The sequence below is a fragment of the Aedes aegypti genome, chromosome 2 (genome assembly GCF_002204515.2).
Source record: "Aedes aegypti strain LVP_AGWG chromosome 2, AaegL5.0 Primary Assembly, whole genome shotgun sequence".
Classification (NCBI taxonomy): domain Eukaryota; kingdom Metazoa; phylum Arthropoda; class Insecta; order Diptera; family Culicidae; genus Aedes; species Aedes aegypti.
Window position 1 is genome coordinate 151,641,336 of NC_035108.1, and position 21,944 is coordinate 151,663,279.

Sequence of the window (21,944 nt, forward strand, 5' to 3'; positions counted from 1 at the left end):
CTCAAATGGGTTGACCACGAATTTCCATTTAACCATTTGAGGGGAAAATAATTATCGAGATGTCAAATTTTAACTTATCTATAGTTAAACGAATTGGTGAAACTGTTCACAGCCTAAATCATTTTTTTTTTAAATATGTCTGCAGTCTCCATACAAAATTTTTCGTTTCTCTTATACGGTAAAAGACAATACTTTTCTAAACCATCAAATAATGAATTTTGGGCATCGAAAGTATTTTGTACTTTGTAGATAAGTATTGTTAAACACATGAAGATTGAATTTTGTGGCGAATTAAGCAAATAAATTGCCTTTCAAGCTGAAAAACTTGCATACAAGTTGGATCAAATTTTGCATTTTCAACAGCCAATATCTCTAAAACCAAACGTTATATGATAGTTTCGAAAACAGTAATGGATTCAGCAACCCTTAATTAAGTTAATTGCGGTATTATAGTGCTTGAGACAAAAACGTGTTCCGCAGTGTTATTCATACCAGCTAAAAAGTGATGTTTGCATGAAAATACACCCTGGATTTTGACCAAAACTTTAGCATGAATTGGGTTAGTTTTGATATATTCAAAAGTACCAATTGTTTTGCACAACTAGGGTAAATTTCAATGCGATGGAAACTAGATCGAAAATAACGTTGTTGATTTCCATTCTTTAATAGCATATTATTCATTATATGATTTATAACTTTTATTTTGATTTGAGCTACAAAATAAACTTTTGCACCACCTTCTATGTTAAAGACAATGCAATTTTTGTTGATTGGAAGGGAAAAGAAGCTACACAATCAGGATTCACCTTGGTAAGTGAGTGATGCAAATAATTTAACCTTAAAAAGTAATCAATTTAGATAGATGAAAACTGAACATAAAATATATCAACACCTCTGGTGACGAACAATTAAAAAAATGAATCAAGATAGTATTATATACCAAACTGTAAAGAAAACTTTGACACGTTTTGTGTGCCGAACCAGTCAAAGTTGTTTTTATTATTAAAAACTAGTGCTAATGGAGTTTTCAAATATGAACAATATAAAATATAGTATGCCGTCACATGAAGCGACGAACCGAAATGTTTTCAAATAAATCCATAACCTTAACACCCAAATTGTTGTCCCGACAAAAACGTAAATAGTCACATTTTACTAATAAGAGTCTTATTATAAGACATAAAAGCATGAAACGAGCTTACCATCGTCGTCAGAGCAGAAACTTTCAATTTTGTCACCAATACGCCTATCTCACACGAACTTAAATAGCACGTGCCTTCTCGAAGCACTGCCCGGAAAAACGTGCGCAATTTGAGAACAGAAAAAAAATACGATACGCAAAAACCGACTTGTTAGCTCGGGCCTTCTCGAAGCACTGCAAATACTTATCATAATGAACTATGGTCCAGAAAGCAGTTTACACTGAAAACATCTATTCGTAATTTATCCAAAATCCATTTCGTAAAACAAGATTTCGTACATATAACGCTATTTTCATTCATTGTACTTGTAACGTACATATAACGCTATTTTCATACATTGTACTTGACAGAATTTCGCGATTCAGTGACTTTACGAAATTATCGTAAGATGTACGATATACAATTCGTAGATGTGCGTTATCGTGTAGTTCGTATTACAAATTTTTTAGTCCTTCTTAAAGGTTTGAGGAATGAGTTTTCAATATGGGATGATAAGTTTCTACTTACATTACAGTACTAGCGTGTTTGGAACATTTCTGAAAATCTCTTCATAGTAATTTCCATATAAACCTAAATTGTCTTTGGGCCACCTTTAAATCACCACCTAGAAAGCTGACAATTTCACAGAACACTATTTTTATGATAAGGATGGTAAGGAGTATATGGGAGATTGGATTTTCAAACATTTTTAAAATTTGAATCGCCCTAGTGCACAGTCATCGCGATCGTTGAACGCAGTGATGCCAGAGTTGCTATCTGTAAAATCATAGCATTTAATGTGAATTGATCACAAAAATCACTAAAATTTTATTAAATCAGTGATCTTGTGATGAAAAATTATTTGCAAAATGATAAGTTTTTATAATATGCAGCAAATGTTCCGAGCATATAACAATTGGTAGAAAAATCTGTCACCTGCCACCTGGCAACACCGTCATCTCTTGCAAACATAAACCGTGCCGGTGCATAACAAAAATATGCGATAAATCCAATAAAAAACAGAGAAATTCCGTTGCCCTTCATTAAATTATAATGTTTTCTTTAGATATGTACGATTGAAGAGTAGATTTAGATTTCCAATATTCGTCAATCTACCAAATTTCCCATGTGTTTACATAAAAATATGCTTAACACAAATGTTATATTTTTTGTTTATTGTTTTGAAAATGTATATGGAAAGGCTACGACTATTACATCAATGATGATTCTAATGATTCTTTGAGTTACACGCCGCTTCACCTTAAAGAAATCTTCATGAATATCTATCATTGCATTACAGATGGCAAGTGAAATACAATAATATATTATAATAAATATTGCTTCAATTTTGAGCAAATAAACTGGTATTGAAAATTTGTGAAACGATGATGGTTATTTTCCTCTTAAAGCTTTGTGCATAACTTTAAATGTCAATGTCAACAGAAGCTAAGAACAATTTTGGCGTTGTTATTGCATGGACTTCATAAAGAAATTATAAGAGAAATTCATGGAAAAATCCATGTTTAAAGTTCTATAGACATTGTTGATTCCGCAAAAACTTTGCTTTCTTATTCAAGAAATCGTCTTGATTCTTACAAATGTTTTAAAAAAATCTGCAAAAATACGGTCCGAAATTTTATCCATGCTTGGGCCGCAGCTAACTTTTCCAAAAGCAGCAGAATTTTAAAGAAATCATAGAAAAAAATCTTATGAATACGAAAACAACACAAAATTCACAATACGAAAACAATTCAAAATCTTTCAGACAGATACGCCTTATCAATTTCACATGCCTTTTTCAAGAATCCGTATAAAATCTAACAGTGTTCTTGCAAAAATGGGAACTCAATAAATAACTTCAGACATTCAGCTGCAAATTTTTACAGTATTTCCTCTATTAATTCATTCGAACTTCTCAACAAATGTGTACACTATCTCCATCAGAAACTATGCAGAATGTTCCACAAGGCATTGAAACAGATCTTTAACAAAAAAAAAAAAATGAAAAAAAAACATGCAAAATAATCTATGTTTCACTTCAACTCTTATACCAATAAATCAGTCAAAAAATGTATCAATATTTTTGAGAAGATTGTTACAAAATTCAAACAGAACAATTTCAAGAAAAGTACGCATGAAATCTGTTGAAGTTTCTATCTAGAGCTCTAAGTATCTTGTCTATAAAGTTTTCAGAGAATACATCAAGGAGTTTTATCTGTCACGTGTCCAAAAAACTCAAAGGCTTTATGATTACTCAAAGGTTAAATAAAACCGCATAGTTGATCTTAAAAATGGTGGACAACACCGTGTGCTCGTCAATAATTAGAAATGATTCTAGACAAAATGACGTCTGTGACAGCAGAATATTTCAAAAAATTCAGCAATCGAACATAATACTTGTCATTAAATATATATCTGGCGCTTGGTGATGTCAGTTTCGAAAACAAGCATTGAAAAAGTAACAGAATCCTGAAAAATAATAAGCGTGAAGTTTTTAAACGGGGTTTGCAGTGAATATATTATGGATTTTTTTTCTTCTAGTCCTTTTGTTTGGATTCCTAAATTAACATTCCAGCTAGGGTTTATTAAAACAATTTATGAAAACTTACAGTATTTTAATTAGAAATTTTCTTCATTATTATTGTATAGAGTTAAGTGGGGCAAGAGTTTCTTTTTAAGATTTCTAGCTTAATTCAAAACAAAACTTATAAATGTCATGGTAGTTCGAATGATATTCAAGTAAGAGACTTTCACTCCAAATATCATAGAAATCGATTGAGATTTGGAAAATTTATGGCCATTTGTTGTTTTCGAAGTGAATATTGTAGTTTTTGGTCAAATTTTCGTTGCATGGAACCAAATAGAGATAAAATATTTTTCAATATTTTATGTAAGGGCGTTTTTAGGCCTATCATAAGGATGCTTTGAGGTGTATTAGTCTTTGCATAAATGCTTGGAACCAAATTTTGGCCCATAGTGGGCAAAAGTTCGACCCATGTATAAACTCTTAGAAAAAATTGAAAATTCCTTAAAATCCAAATATTATCCTCAAATTTTGCTAAATTTGTCGAATGGTACGGAAAAAGTCACCAAATTTCACATTTTAACTTAGTTTTGCGAAAAACCGCTATTTTTGGGTATTTTACAATCAACCCTATTTTGGGCATTTTTTTATGAAAAATTTAGTGTGTATCTTACGACAAACATAAGTTCACGGCTAGTATAAAGTATGCCTGTCATGAAAGTATCAATATATTGTGTTTTAGCCAGCGTACTTTTGCCCCACACTAGATTCGAACTCTTGCCCAACCGGTGAGGCAAAAGTTCGTTTAAGACAATCAATTTTGAAACTAAATAACTAAAAATGGGTAAATATTTTGACACAAGTTTCTTCAGCAAAATTATAGCCAATAATAATAATGTATGGTATTTATTTTTTTTCAACTGCTATTGTTTTCCTGGCAACTTTGAATATACCACTAAGGTCGAACTTTTGCCCCACCTTACTCTAAGGGTATCGTGTTAACACCAAATTTGTACTCTATGAATCTTCAAAGGCGATATTCGCAGCCAAAGTACCGTAATCTGGTGTAACATTGATCAGCTTTTTGGCTATATATTAAAAATTTCATTTCTAAACGCAAATGTTGCAAGCTTTATATTTTGAAAACAAGTACTGGCACCCACTGTTTTGTGAGAATTTTTGATTTAGCTGATAGGGAGTAACATTGGTCACCTAAGTGAACAACGATCGGTATCATTCAAAACTACGTAAATTACTAAAATCATGGCCCCTGAAGCCGAACTCTTACAAGTAATTTACCTTTAATGTTATTTAAAAGAGAACACCTTAAACCGCGGTATACGCCTACAGGTAGGCAACTCCTCAGGGAATTCTGCATTCTTCATAGTAATTCCACAGATAACAGTAGTTTATGCTAAAACAAACATTTTCTGAAAACCTGTGTAAGTATTCTAACTGAAACTGCTTGCAATCACTAGCGCCACCACACAGAGAATTGCGTCAATAAGTGGTGAATATCAATATCTTGAAATATTTCATATTCGCCTCTGACATCGTCATGGGAACTTAGCGATGACAGCGCCACCATGATGTTGCTACTTGTGTTGCCATTCAAAATTACCGTTAATTTTGTTACACAGTTTCACAATCGGACTTCAACGTCTGTTATCTGTGGTAATTCGTCAATGTTGCTGATTTGAAAATACAGCGATACCTCCATGAGTCGATGTTCCATGACTTATGAAAATTTTGACAACGGAATCGTTTATGGCGATGCCATAATTAGTGAAAACTACGCTTTCCTTGCTTACATCATTTAAAAAACTCATGTGAGACATGAATTTTGGGTATTGTCGTCCATAATCATGGAAATCATTGTTTCAAAACGTTTAACGTTGAATATATGAAAGAGAGGTACCATGCATGCATTGAAAATATCACATCAATAAATGATGCTTCGAACTTCTTACTAGGAGGGGCGTTCCGATCAATGTTACCCCGGACTACGGTAGGCGTTTTTTACACGGAAATCAGTGTTTCAACCATAAACGTTTTTCACTTCACTTTTTTAATTTATTTATTGCTCTAATATATGTAACGTAAGACTCATGTCTTTTTTATGCTACACAAAGTAGTTTACTGTAGAAGAAAGTGAAGTTTGCAAGAATTATTGAGAATAACTAAATAATTTCTACTAATACATTTACAATTTAAATTATTTGAAGTGCTCTTCACATCCTCTCTTAAAAGCTATGTATGATTTCTCATTTGAAAGGTTTATAGGCAATGAATTCCAATGTACTACACCTCGCACAAAAAATGAATTCCCGTACTTAGTTGTATGATATCGTGGTAAAATATATTTTTTATAAGGAGTGCTTCTCGCAAGTTGTAGCTTGCTGTACTTATAAATAATCTGGTTGTTTTGTGCTACACAGCTTGTGTAAAAATAGACAACAACGGAGTTTACTGAAATTTTCTAAGTGACATCCTATGAGTAAGTGGTGTAAATGAGAAACGCTGGAATATCTATTTAAACTGAAAATATAGCGAATACACGTATTCAATGCTAGTTTTAATTTATTGAAGGTAAGAAATGAGACAGAATCTAGCAGAAAAACACAAGCCAAAAAATAGGGAAAAATTGGGCTTTTAAACATGGTATTTTAACCTTATTCTAAACATTCTAGTTTTCACTCTTCAAGAAAGCGATCAATTCAAAAGTTGCGTAATGTGAAGTGAAGGCAATACACTTGTTGATAGGCTACGCAAAAAGTATGCTACTAAAGAATCTATTACTATTAATAGAAGTTTGAGTCCTACATTACATGTTTAAAAAATAATGGTTTGAGTTTCATTAAAAAAAAATCACTTTATTTATTATGGATCCGTATTACATTCTTTATATATTTTATTCATTACGGAAGGTTGTTTTGCTTATAATTGGCCATAATGTGTGTTTTGATAAGCACACTGTCAAGATTGGAATAAAGTAGATCTTCTCTGGTGAATGATTTCACATCAACAGATGCTGCCTTCAAGATTCGAATATTGGCCTCCTCTAGTAATTCAACACGTAGAGTACCCCATGCTGAAAGGCGAACGCGTTATTAGCTCTAATATCATTGAACGTCCAGAACTTTCCTTCACTGACGATACGATGGAGCCAATCAAAAACTATTTAATCAACAATTACCGTTCGCACAATGAAACGGAGCGAATTTCCATAGACACTTTCTACAGTGCGGAACAGGAACCTCTCATTGAATTGGATAAGACGGAACCAACTTTAAGGCGAAAACTACTGCCCACGTTGCTTGCCGTAAAATGTGTTGTCGCGGAGAAAATCAAGGCTACCCGCAAGAGAGGCACTGGGAATTCAGCGGCCATTGCAAGACGAGGTTCCTTAGAGACCGAGTACACGTGGTGGACCAAGTTTTACAATAGCTGCAGCTCCCAACCGTCCGATTATAAGCACCAGTTGAAGGTAATCGACAATCGTTTGCATTTCTATTAAGTTGATTGATTTTCATTTTTCAATTCATTTCCTTGAAAATGGGGCTAATCAAGGAAAACAATGAACTGATTGAATGTTTTCCACGTCACGTTCAATTGAGAAACAAGAAGTTGATTACGGATTTCCGTTTAACGTTATCCAATGCGAGTAACTTTCAATTCGTTACAGATCTACCCTTGTGAGCTTGAGAAAGTTCCAGAGTTTGAAAACTTTCAGGACTGGAGTGAACCAATTCCCTTGTTGAAGAAAGTGGATCATCGTAAATTGAAGCCCTTCAAGACGTACGGGAAACTAAAATGCAAAATTATTATAAGAACAGCCGAAGATAATAAAGCGAGTACGATTGACCCGAGTACAGATATGATGTAATATGAGGTTTTTTCTTTGATCCTTCAATTTTAATCATTTTTGAACTTTTGTCATTTTTCAATAGGTTAAGAGCCATTCCAAAGTTGATGGCCGAATCAAACATTATCGTGGTGGTTTATATCGTACAAGGGAAGCATCTACAATCACGGGATATTTTTAGTCTCTCGGATGCATACGTTAAGTTAGAGTTTGGAAAAGAAAAAATCGTTGACCGACCAAACTTTATCAAAGACCAGTCGAATCCTTTATTTGGGAGAAGATTTGTGATGCATGGGCGACTTCCTCGGTAAGTTCGGCACAGATGAAATATTAAATTGATGGTAGTAATTTAAATTAGGTTTTGCGATCGATTTTCAGTGATCACGTTTTGAAGATATCAGTGATTGATAGAGATACTTGCTCGCCGGATGATCTAATTGGAACGACAGTAATAGATATTGAAGATCGTTTTCGGACAAGACACTTCGCTACGTTTGGCTTGCCTCAAGAATACAATGCCTTAGGTTAGGTTAATATTATTTCTCTGTAATAACTAATAACTGATATTTTCACTCTAGGGTACAATGCATGGCGTTTCCCTATGAAGCCCACTGCCCTGCTAGATCAAATGTGTTTTCAAAATGGCATTGTTGGGCCCAGCTACTTTGGAAGCACTGTTCAACTGGCTGGTAAAACATTCTACGATTCCACTGTTCTTTCAAAGACAGAAGATATTCATGAAAGGTTGGCCCTCACGGTTTTGAATAATTTCAACCAAATTCCAGTCATCGGATGTCAACTAGTGCCGGAGCACGTAGAAACGAGGTCCCTTTTCCATCCTGACCATCCAGGAATAGAGCAAGGACAGTTGCAGCTTTGGGTTGAGGTATATCCTGCAGAGTCCACACCAACTTTGGTCGATATTACTCCGAACCCACCAAAACCATACGAGTTGCGGATCATTGTGTGGAATACTCAAGACGTCGTTCTCGATGAACGAAACATCTTTGGAACAAAAATGAGCGACATATATGTGAAGTGGTGAGTGAAAGATAATGTTATGAAATTAAGATACCATGTGGATTCGAACTGCCCGAAAGCTCCGAGTCCCGGACACAGGCTCTATTCGATGTAGATTTCTACTAATACTCTACTTATGTTATCGAAAAATCTACTACTTAGAGCCTGAGAATGTTGTGGACTTCTTACGGAAGTTGGTATTTTCGAGTAATTTTCGATGATTTGACATGATTTTGAAACCTCAATGACTGCTTGGGATTATGAAGAGCATATCTTTAGAAACACATAGGGTGCAAATGTTTTTCTAAAGAAAATATAATACTTGTGTAGATATTTTTAGGGATTGGTATACTGCCCATTCTCGAAATACAGTTCCATTACGAAAATCATGATGTCGAGAAAAACGCTTCTTAACATTAAACCCAACATTTTCGTTTTGCCACTGTAGGCAATAGTAAACGCTGGAGGCATGGCTCAGTATACTATCATTGTAATGTTTTTTCCTATCCAAATTAGGGTTATCCGAGTACCGTTTTGATTCATATTACGGACACTTAAGGACTCAGTAAAGTATAACCCATCAGGAAGTATATAAAATAAATCAATCTGTATGATTCCTCGGCGCTACCGAGCCTTCAAAACACTTAACTTTCGAATGGTGGGTGGAAATTTTGTTTCTGATACATGAATAATTTTAAATAAATAGAAATGTGTGTACTTTTCATGATTCTTATTCCGGACGCTTCCTTACTTTTGCCCCATATTCCGGACACTTTGATTCAAATTCCGGACAGCTCATGAAAATCATAGAAAGACAAGTCAAATCATTATTTGAAATTGGCAAACCACTAAAGAGGTGTTTAATGCAGTTGAGTATTAAAATTTTTCATAGTTATCTATAGAAAATTTTGATTAAAATAAATCTCGAAAGTGTGAACTTTTGAACGGCAAAAACTAAAACATTTCATGCGAAATGTTTCCCATACAAAGTAGAGTGTCCGTAATATGAATCAAAACGATATTTCTCTCACTAAATGCATAAATATCCGCATACTAGTCCCATTACTTGGGTTTCGCTTACTTTGTTATCGTGCACCTTTACACATAGTTGTTCAAGTTTACGATCGATTGCAATGTACTTTTCCTTTTCCAGCTTTCAGTTATTACTATATTTCAATAGTAATAATGCCCATTGAAGTTCTTAAGCTGAACAGTGGTGATAGTGAATGAGGAAATGGTTAAGATTTTCCTGAATGCAAGTTAACCGTTGTGGTCGACTTTATGGAAGGATCAAGGATGGAAAAAAATCAGCTCAAACGATAAACAACACGGTATTTGAACGGTCCAAGAGGGCCATCGCACAGTGATTTTTTTTTTTTGCCCATTTAGTGATCGAAATAGCATAGCGCCTAAACCATTCATTTTAGAAAAAAAGTTTGTTCAGAGGAGTTTCTTGATTTGTAAAAGCGCTTCTTTTGGCACTAGCGGACAAGTGATTAAATCACCTAAAAGTGAGATAAAAAAAAATTTTTTTACCTGATTGAGATAGACAATTGGTGTCTTCAGCAAAGTTGTTGTACTTGTAAATTCAAGACACTTTGTCGAAGACACCAAAATTCTACCTCTTTTAGATTACAAGATACAGCATGTTTTTTCAAAATGGCCCCCAAAAATCAAAATTTTATTATAACTTTTTTTCAATATTTTTCACATTTTTCATGTCTTCTACAAAGTTGTTTGCCTACCAAAAATACACGTTTTTGCCGAACATTTCAACTTAGTATCTCTCATGCTGAAAAAGTTATTTCAAAATAATCGATATTTTTTGGGCTTTTTTCTACTGACATCATACGTTTGGACGCAGAATGACGCACCTAACCGTTTGCGATTCTTAAAGGACTATCTTTTGGCTCTCAAATGATACTAAAAACTTTTGACCGGGAGTGATCTTTTGATTGCTACGCACAACCTAGTGAAACTATAAAATTGCATATATTTGCGATTTAAAAACCCTTCTTCTCGTTTTAATCACATTTTTTCATATGAGGCATATTTAAACGGTTTCATTTGTTTGCAACACAACCATTATTCGTGTCACTATCGTATAGGACGTTTTCTTCCTTAAAAAATCACGCAATATACGACATAGCTTATAAAAAACCCTTTAACATTATACAAATTCGTGTGCGGTGTTGGAACAAAATGAATCGTTAATAATATGTGTGCTGACGCTTCTACAGTAAATGCACATGTCACTACTACTAATGCAGAAAAAGTTGTTGTTGATTTGACATTAAACTGTGACAGCGAGCGCCAGATAGATATAAACCAGTGGTTCAGTGCTATTATCAAATTCTGTTACTGCTCTGTTAGTGTTACAATCACAAACTTTGCGAGAACTGTTAACAATGGCTGGTACAACAAATACAGGTAGGTCGTTAGAAAGTTAGTTGTGCGGTTCCTTATTACCATATGATTTGTCATTTTAATTTGTTTGGTTGCTTCAATTTTCCGGATCCTTTCAGTGGAGCTCGATAAACGATATATTTTCAATTTGTGGGTTGATACTAAAGGCAGTTTTGAGGAAAAAAAGCGGAATGTTTTGACATACGTACTAGAAGGTTGTGCTATTGATGCTGATGTCTCTCCTGGTGTTGCTTCTAAAATTGAGTATAAAGTCGAACTTGTTTGCTCCTACTTCAAACAACGTTGGTGCAAGCATGGGCGCTCAAAAAGGAATGTTTTGAACCGTTATTTCAAATACTTTGAAAAGCCATTCAAACTTACTGAAAACATTTTGTTGACGTCGAGAAATATACCATCTGGACGTAAATCGATTCTTTTTGAGGAAAGCAGCAACATAACAAAGAGAAAGAAAACAGCTGACATCAGGAATCGCTTTCGATCGAAGGAGCTAGCATACGCTACGCAAATGAAGCTTCGGGAAGAAAGGTTGACAGATGCAGCAGCAATTATAAGAGAAGCTACTCAAACTACACCTTCCAGAGCAACCAAGATAAGGGATTCGTGGAAGCAAACTGAGAACAATCCAGTTTACGCTTATATGGATATGGAAGCTCTTGCTCTGATGGTAGACAGTGATTTATCCGTCTCGCAATATAACTCCATTCAATCAGGAGCGAAGAAAAGGAACGCAAACATTTATCCTCCGTATAATCGAGTACTGGCTGCTAAAAAGACCTGTTATCCTGCAGATGAATTCATTACGATTTCAGACACAGAGATTGAAATCAATTTGCAGCAACTACTCAATCTAACTTCCGAACGAATTGTTGAAGTGGTAGAAGAGAAATTGAACAACTTCACTGATGCCGAACTATTGGACATTGAGATGACAATCAAATATGGAATGGATGGCAGCACTGGTAATTCGGAGTACAATCAGGTTTTTGAAAATGATGATGGTTCGAAGACCGATTCAAGCATTTTTATGTCGGCACTTGTACCGATCAAAGCTGCATGGAAAGAAAAGGTCCTTTTTCAAAATCCTCGTCCGTCGTCCACACGTCTTTGTAGACCAATTCACATTCAGATGGCAACTGAAACAGCTGAACTTGCTATTCGCGAGAGAGATTATCTAGCTCGTCAGATTGAGATGCTTGAACCGACGAAGCTGGTGAAGAATGGCCGTAAGATATGTGTGAGGTACAACATGTTGTTGACCATGGTAGATGGTAAAATTTGTTCTGCATTAACAGAAACTAAAGCAGCAGCGAGATGTTATGTCTGCAAAGCAACGCCAAAGCAGATGAATAATGTTGACAAAATTTCAAATCTTCATGTTGACGAAAGCGCATTTCAATTTGGCCTAAGTATCCTCCACGCTTGGATAAGATTTTTGGAGTACTTTTTAAAAGTATCCTATCGGCTAGAAGTGAAGAAGTGGGCACCTCGAGGTGCAAATAAGGAAGCAATGCTTAAGCGGAAGGCTATGATCCAACAGCGTTTCAAGGTGGAATTAGGACTGCATGTGGATAAACCACGCGCAGGAGGAAGCGGAACATCCAATACAGGAAACGTGGCCAGACGTTTTTTTGAAAATGCCGTAGCTGTGGCTGAAATCACTGGCCTTAATCTTCCTGCCATTCAACGATGCGGTACCATATTACAGGTAATTATGGTTAATATCATTAATGAGTAATATTTACAATTTTTGTGATATTCTTGCTCGTATGATAGGTAATGGCATCAGGACGAAAAATTAATACCGATGCATTCAGTAGTTACTGTGAAGAAACAGCCCGGTTATTGATTCGGTTGTATGAGTGGTACTACCTTCCAGCAAGTATTCATAAAATACTTTTTCATGGATCTGCAATCATGGAACACTTCTTAGTTCCGATTGTACAGCTTTCGGAAGAGGCGCAGGAAGCTAAGAACAAAGAGTGGAAGAGGTATATATTAAAAATATTGATTTTTTCAGTTTTAATTCTACAAAAAAAACATCTTGAAATAGATATCGGGAATTCCATACCAGAAAAATATCGCGGAAAAGTACAAATGAGGACCTTATTCATTGGTTGCTAGTTTCATCGGACCCGGTTCTAGCAGAAGCTCGAGGATGGCCAAAAAGCAAAATTAAATCTTTATCAGACGATGCTAAACTACTACTTATCAACTTGCAAGACGAAGAAGGAGAGGAATAATACAATCTGGTTGAGCATAATTACAAAATAAATCTGTTTTGTTGATATTTTACTAATTTTATGTATCAAATGCATAGTTTGAAATTTATAACTCAATTTTTACATCATTATCCATTAAAATCATTGTTTATATATCACTACTTCTTGCAAAGACTAAAAAAACCACAAATAAATGCATTTTGATAGTTTCACTAGGTTGTGCATAGCAATCAAAAGGTCACTCCCGGCCAAAAGTTTTTAGTATCATTTGAGAGCCAAAAGATAGTCCATTCAGAATCGCAAACGGTTAGGTGCGTCATTCTGCGTCCAAACGTATGATGTCAGTAGAAAAAAGCCCAAAAAATATCGATTATTTTGAAATAACTTTTTCAGCATGAGAGATACTAAGTTGAAATGTTCGGCAAAAACGTGTATTTTTGGTAGGCAAACAACTTTGTAGAAGACATGAAAAATGTGAAAAATATTGGAAAAAAGTTATATTAAAATTTTGATTTTTGGGGGCCATTTTGAAAAAACATGCTGTATCTTGTAATCTATAAGAGGTAGAAATTTGGTGTCTTCGACAAAGTGTCTTGAATTTACAAGTACAACAACTTTGCTGAAGACACCAATCGTCTATCTCAATCAGGTAAAAAAAAATTTTATCTCACTTTTAGGTGATTTAATCACCTGTCCGCTAGTGCCAAAAGAAGCGCTTTTACAAATCAAGAAACTCCTCTGAACAAACTTTTTTTCTAAAATGAATGGTTTAGGCGCTATGCTATTTCGATCACTAAACGGGCAAAAAAAATCACTGTGCATCGCTCTTGCAGCAACATGATTTTAACACCTCACCACGCACGCTAATCATAGATTATATCGAGCATCCGATAAACTGTTTGTCGTAGGACAAAGGGTTTGTCGGATATTGTAACAAGTTGCGATTAATGCGAATCAATTTAAAATTCACGGATAAACTTTCTCACATTCCATGCACGATTAACCTTAGGATCAAAAATGATATGCTAGAAGTCATATCGCAGAGTGAAAGCGTGAAAATCTTCCAAAATTTATGAATTCGGTTTGCGAACAATTGATCGTTAGCACACATGCCGAGCAATTCATTTTTCGCGGAGCGAAGTTTGTTGTGATGGCTTGACGACTAAGGGTTTATCGTTGTTGCTATGGATCAATGCACGAGTTCACTATTTGACTTTTGAGCGGTGCCGTGTTATTTACGTGACCATGGCAACAAATGAATTCGGCACCGCTCAAACGTCAAATTAGTGAACCCGTGCATTGGTTCATGATCGCATGATAAAGAACAACCACAATGCATCATTTGTTTCATCATGATCACTAGATTTCCATCCTTGGGAAGCATTGCTGAAATCGCAGCACATGACGGGTGGAAGATTTGAAAAATATCAAAGAAAGATGAAACGAACATGTTCCCGAGCAGGTGAAAAAAGCTCAGCAATAGCTAATTTTGATATGGACATCTAAAAGTGATATTAACTTGATAGATATAAGAGATAAAAGATCTGAAAATGATATCTAAAATTTACTCCTAGAATATCATTAGCATATCATACTTAGCTTTTGTAAGATCTAACCAATATCAGCGAGCTATTCATTTGATCTGCAAACATCAAATTTTGATATGGCTTAGAAGTTCCAGGAATAAAATTTAGATATTATCTTCAGATCTTTTATCTCTTATGTCAATCAAATCAATATCTCGATTTGATGGTCAGAACTTCGCTTCTGCTCGGGTTTTGTTCCACTTGATGAAGGCAAAGTGAGGTTCTCAAGATATAGATAATCCTGATGTGCGTCATGAATGCAGTTTCTCGGCATTTGGTGTTGCAATCACTTAGTTTGAATATGTAAACACTATCGACGATGCTAGGCTACGATGTGCGAAATCTTGCGGCGGCCAAACAAGCTTCTCACTCCTCGCTGCTAGACTTCAGCGTACCGTAAATTCTGATAATGATTGACCACAGGACGATTGTGATAGGAGCAGTAGAATAATCTCAGGAAAACTATGTTGCTTTACCGTTTTGATTCATATTACGGACACTTAAGGACTCAGTGAAGTATAACCCAGCATAGAGCATACACAATAAATCATTATGTATGATACCTTAGCGTTATCGAGCGTAGAAAGCCCTGATCTTTCGAATGGTGGGTAAAGAATACGCTTCGGCAACTTGAATCATTTTAAATAAATCAAAATGTGTGGCCATGATTCTTATTCCGAACGCTTCCTCACTTTTGCCTCATATTCCGGACACATTGAATCGAATTCCGGACAGCTCAATTTTATTACAAAATTTAGATTTTATCTTCTGACCTTAAGATTCTGGTTAAACTACTGTACTATGCAGTTGGGCTGCACTAGGCTATCACTCATCAAAATTACTTTCACTTCGGGAAAATTTAATTTCAAACTGGCGAGAAGATTACGAACTGAGGGTGGGTTAGGAGCACAATCAGACCCTTGAATGTGCAATGTGGGGTAGTAATTGGGAATGCCATTGACGGTTTGTAATCTTCTACGAGGTTTTCGAAAACCAACAGGGCGCGTGCACCGGGTTGCGGATAGGAGCAAAGGGAGATCAATAGCATCTACCTAAAATAATAGAGCAAAAAGCCGTTCCATGATTAGGTAATGTTTAGCGATCTTCTATGGTGTTCTAGTACTATAAAATTCTTCACTCACTGGGAATTCTGGCCTTGATAATATCAATAGTGATAAAAACATAAAATAATACCTAATACTTAATAAGTACAATGTAGCTTCAATGTAGTAATAAATGAAATAAAATCAATTTTCTATACTTGACAAGGTTTTGAAGACAATCAATGAGTGAAAGAATTATCTATTAGAAAAGCCACATCAGCTAAGGCTATACATATACAAATGTTGGTCATAGGGTCATGGCGAGCGTTTGGTATGTATGTCTATGACTGATTCTTATCTAATAGGGGCACTAGAAGACCACGAGGACAATTTCGAAACAAATTATTTTTATACATCGGTCTTACGATCCGAAAGGCTCAGCTATGCTGCAAATTCATTTTATAAGCTATTCATTACTACTGTTTAATTGTTTATAATTCTAACAAAACTACAGTATGGCCCATAAAAAAATGCGAAAATCGTGATATCATGTGTTATGGTAGTTTTTACATAGAAAATGTGAATAAAACATAATTATTATTCATTACTTGTATTGTTTAATCTATTCAGACTCAGTTTTTCGCTTTGGACATATTTTTTATCTGTTACTTTCACCTTACCAGAGAGAAATTGGAAGCACACCTTCAAATTTTATCATGCGGACGTCGAGTTCAATATCTGTGTGATGAAAGCTTCTAAAACTCCAACGATGGCTTTAGATTCTTGACAGGCCTTGTCTCCAGCATACGCCCATGTCAAATGATAGAATTGATTCATACCTGGGTAATTGGAGACCTCAACATATTTTCGAAAAAACGGCTTATTTTGGAGAGCTTTGATTGAACTTTCATATAAGTGTGATAAGCGGCTCCGTTTTGCTCAAAACCTATGAACTAGTATTGATAAAAGTTGTCTCTAACCTAAGGCACGAATTTCATCCTCAAAAATCTGTTATAGGCCTCCGTAATTATTTTTTATTCAATCTTAACAAAAAATAAAGGCATATCAAACCTATAAGACGCAAATGCCCTTAAAACTATGACCCTGGCAAAATATTTTATTGTGATCACGAAAAACACGTTCTATAAGAACTCCTCTATCCTCTGATACCAAACAAACTAAAATTTTCAACAATAAAGTGTGATTTTTTATGGTGGAAAGTTTATCACCAGAGTATACGACAATCAGACGCTGTTTCTAGCTTTGGGCGGACAAAACCTTTGAATTTATTTGCTTTATTACATTATTTAGGCCGGTAAGAAATATATGACAAAAATTGTCCTGGATAGCGAAGTTGTTTCAGAATATACTACAATAATCAGAAATTACATTTACTATCAAAAACAATGAAAATATCGCTTGTGGATGCTATATTCACGTTCAAACAATTTTCGCATTTTTTTTATGGGCCATACTGTACATAATTAACTCATTACTAATCACTGTTCCTATATTCTCTTTTTCTCTCCTTCTTGTCTGTTGCATGATTATGAGCATCACTAATATAATGCATGAGCATGCACAATAAGAATAATTTCAGGATTGAAAGCAGTACATGGATACCTGGAAAGAATAGCTTCGAAAAGGGTGCTCAAAATATAATATTTCTGGTCAGGGAAGTATTATCATCAAGGGTATGTAATTTTTTTCCATTATTAACACCTAAATCATACAAACAAATGAACTAATGATATCAAATATTTTTAAAATATTTTTAAACAAATCGGCATCGTCAATCAGTACAAAAACAGATCAGGTTTGTGAAGTTATCACCATCGATTGAATTGCGCTCTGTATAGTAATGTTCAATCAGTATCAAAATTTCCTAAAGCATCGCATTGTGCCATCAGCAGCCCTTAGCATCACTCTCATATTGTATTATTTTGTTGTTTATAAAATTTCTAGAAAGCGATCGGCTTTCTTACTTGTACAATGGCTGATCTATTTGGAATTTTATTAAGTAAAATCAAACTTCAAAACTCAAATTAAATTGCTTTCAGCACATTTACATTTTGCAGCTTTAATCGCATTACTGTGTCAAGTCTTCTCCATTCCCTTTACCCTACCCCAACCCTTCTTATCCTTTCCGATGGTGTTCAAGTGGTCCGCATAGACTATTACGGCCATTACCTATCCCTTCCCCCGGCTTTGGACTGACTTGCGCTCTCATTGCCCCACCAAACGCTGCAAAATGAAAAATGAAACAAGCCTGATGTGGTTTTACTGTGGATCGAAGAACAGAACAGAAAAAGTCGTTATGATCAAATCTTTGTTAAGCAAAAATAAGAGTTTTTCTTGATATTTGATGATTGTTGTCCTTTACTGATTTGTTTAATTGTTTCCATGAGGAAATAAAAATCGCTATGTCAGCTTTCAGAAATCATCACAGAAAAAAGGCTTACTTGAATTTCTTTATAATCGAATGGGACTATTATGCGGGTACTTACAATGTGGGACGCACATGGCTTGGAAATTTTTTTTCACATATTGTCCACACAAAGATACAATGTGGAGTATGATTTTAGAAAATACAATAAAAATGAATACTATTCATGAAACTAACTCAAAAGTGGCAAAATAACAAATGGAATTGTTATGCGAGTATGGACAGTATGATACTCACAAATAAAAATTCTGTAATAATAATCCTTAAAGTAATGAATGCAGGAAAAATCTTTGAAGGAATCCTTGAATACTCGGAGTATCTCTAAAACAATGATGAATGCACAGTCTAAATCAATAATTATTAAAGTTTTCATAGAAAATTGAAGTGAGTATCAGGCTTGGTTCCAGTGGGAGCGTAAATGCGACAAAAATAAAGAAGAATGATGTAAGCAAATGTACAGCAATGAAAAAATATTGGTCTTAACATAGAGCTTATAGCTCACTCGATGTCGATTTATGACTGTATTCAGTAATAGTAAACGATTGCATTGTTTTGATTCAGTTTTGGTTGGTGTTTGAAACTTGAAGAATGTTTATTGTCATATTTTAAATAAAAAATTAAAAAATAAATGGGAACATAAAAAGTTACGTTATATCGAGGTAAAAATTACGTTATATCGAGTTACGTTATAGAGTGATTCCAAGCAACAGCACCAAAATTTGGTAAATTTTTTAATTCATTTTTTTCTATTGAGCTGAAACTTTGCACAGTTTTCCAGTTCCATCTAAATCGTCATTTTCCGATATCAAATCTTCAAGTTGAGTCACGACTAACTTTTCAAAAGGGTGTATGTGAAAATGGTTCAAAAATATTCAAAAAGCTGCACAGCAAAAACGGTTCGTTCGATTGTTAGAAAACTAAAGAAACAAAGTTAGACAACTAAATAAAGATTCCAAAAAAAAAAATACACACAGTAAAAAATTTTTTTTTTTGCATTAAAAAACATAATTTTTGACACAAAAACTCAAATATCTCAAAACTCTATCGGAATACCAACGGTCCATTATATTAGCTATCTACCATAAAAATTTGGTGATGGTAAACCAATAAACAAAAAAGTTATGACATTTCAAACATGTCACAATTTTCACATTTAGTAGAAAAAAAAAAATTTTTTTTTCGGTGTAAATTATTACGGGAACCGCAGTATGTGGCTGATTTCATTGCGTGAATTAAACAAGTCGTTTTCATGTATTCATTAGTATTATGTATATTATATGTATAAATATTATGTATATGTATAAATATTATATGTATACGTATATATGTATAAATTAAAATGAATTAACAGATTACACGAAAATATTTTTTTTTACCAGGATATTTTTTTAGAGTATGATCGATGAGTTTCTAAATGTTATATATAAACTTTAAAAGTTTTGGATTTGGGTATGCGTTATGAGATCATGAAAACATTTTATTAATACTTATTTATTTATTTATTGTTATTCAATTTTTTTACAATATCGAACACTTTTGCATCATTATCAGTACAGTTCGAGTATAGTTTTGCTTTAATTTTATTTTCTGACAATGGAATGAAACAGTGAAATTTTTGGGTTCCTTGGATCGTTTTCGCGTTATTATATTGCTCGCTGAGCTCTGATGCCGTTAATTCGTACTCTTCAGTAGTAGTAAAACAAAATGATAATTTTGTTAAATCTTCTTCTTTTCTGCGATTCGCCCAATCAAATAGTTCTTTTGCAGTTTTAATTGGATGCTCACGTTCTTTGGCTAAACTTGCTCTTGTGGCCATGCGCTTTATGGTTCCTCCAATAGCATCACAAGGACCTTTGCCATGTGACGTAACAAAGAAATGCCATTCTGCATCAATTCCGTACTTTGATTTAAATTGACATAGGCTCGAAAAATTCTTACGGTTTTTGTACTGCGATGCTGCTCCATCAGACATGAAATATATCTTTCTGATTTCTTTATCCTTATCAACGCGTAAAAAGTTAATCATTTTGGCAATGAACAAATTTACAGATACTGAGTCGTGTCTTAAATCTTCGGAAATTACAATAAAACTAAAATGTTCAATTTGCGTACTTCCATTGAAATAAATAACGAATGGATGAATTGTAGCTTGTTGTACGTTCCAGTGATGGGACTGCACTTCATCTTGCAATACAAAGCTATAGTTTTCAGAAAAATCACAAATGACTAAAAATTCACCATCTTGTAATGTATTTTTCGTATTTTTTAAAAAGCGGGATTGCTCTGTTTTAATAAAGTCGTGAGGAATTAAACTTTCTAATTTCAAGCAAAAAAATGACACAAACCCATCTACAGGTTTTACAATAGTTTCTAGGTCACACCTATCCGTGGTCACCCATTGCTCAAATGATAACTGATCAATATAATTTTCTTCAAACTCAGCGAATAAAGTATTTTCCAATGATGAAGAATCTGGACAATCCGAACAAGATCGTAGATAGCAATTTGATGTTGTATTTTCACACAAAAGACTACCAGTTAACATTTTAATATCCTTTGATAAATTGATTCTTTTCAAACTATGTAAGATTAGGTTAATATTTTCGTGTGTTGTGCACACACAAGCATTATGTGTCCCTGAATTGGATAGAAGCTTGAATTGCCTTGGACGAAGGCTTGCAAATGAGGAAAAACCTACCTTAATAGTTTCGTTAATTTCCTTGAAGCGTGTATACGCTTCTTTCAAAGTAGTCATCATTAATCGTTTTTGGACTGCTTGACGCTTTCCATCTTTTTTTACAGATACATAATCTTTTTGGCCAGGCATAGCTCTACTTACTTCATCGTCTTCAAAATATTGAATTATTTTTTCTTTTGTCTCATCTGTTAATGAAGTACTCGACCTAGCATTTTTGGTTGCAAGACAGTTATTTTTGAATTGTTTTGCCTCTTTTGCTGTATTTCTATTGGTTTTGAACTCATCAATGGCGTCTTGAATAGGCCACGAGCTTGGCAGCATCGACAAAATCAATAATTTTTCTTTCCTTGTCGTGGCTAGATTCGAAAACCTTTCCTTCATATTCATAATTACCTCATCGTAGTCTGTATTTTCCACATCCTCAGGTCCTAATTTGAAGAGGTTTCTTCGTACAGCTTCGTTGATTTCACGGTATTTTTTCTCGGGATAATTGACGTAACCCATCTTCGTCCATTTAATCGGAGTCACTTTTATTCCAGCTATCCCTTCGTTGAAGCGTTCGATGTTGACCTTCTGGATGCACTCATCTTCTGATTGATGTGTTGAAACAGATGTCGCTGATGGTACCGTGGCAAGACTATCTGCACTTGGTACTTCTGGTAACTCCTCAGTTGTTGTCGGTGCATCTAGTAATTCCTCAGTTGTTGTTGTTTTCTAACTTCCTGCAACCTGATCCACCGATGATGTACAGATTGCCCGTTTGTCAACGTTTAAACGGCAGGACGTACAAATGCGTAAATTTGTATTCAATGTAGACATTGGAGCATAACCAGCCGCTTTCAGTTTATCTATGGTGCTTTCGGTGAGATTTCGTAGCTCTTTCGAACACTTTTTTTCTGCAAACGGCCTGCAACAGTTGAGAAAGCGACTACTCA

General features: G+C 34.6%; 1 protein-coding gene across 1 annotated transcript in view; it reads left to right on the forward strand.

Moving 5' to 3' along the window:
- The window catches only part of LOC110676122 (fer-1-like protein 6), a 49,109-nt gene that overhangs the window by 13,779 nt on the left and 13,386 nt on the right, over nt 1-21,944 (forward strand). Inside the window, exons 10-14 of the mRNA XM_021842754.1 lie at nt 6,734-7,192; nt 7,391-7,587; nt 7,656-7,877; nt 7,949-8,094; nt 8,149-8,611. Of these exons, the coding sequence (XP_021698446.1) occupies nt 6,734-7,192; nt 7,391-7,587; nt 7,656-7,877; nt 7,949-8,094; nt 8,149-8,611 (1,487 nt within the window). The remainder of the gene's footprint in view (nt 1-6,733; nt 7,193-7,390; nt 7,588-7,655; nt 7,878-7,948; nt 8,095-8,148; nt 8,612-21,944) is intronic.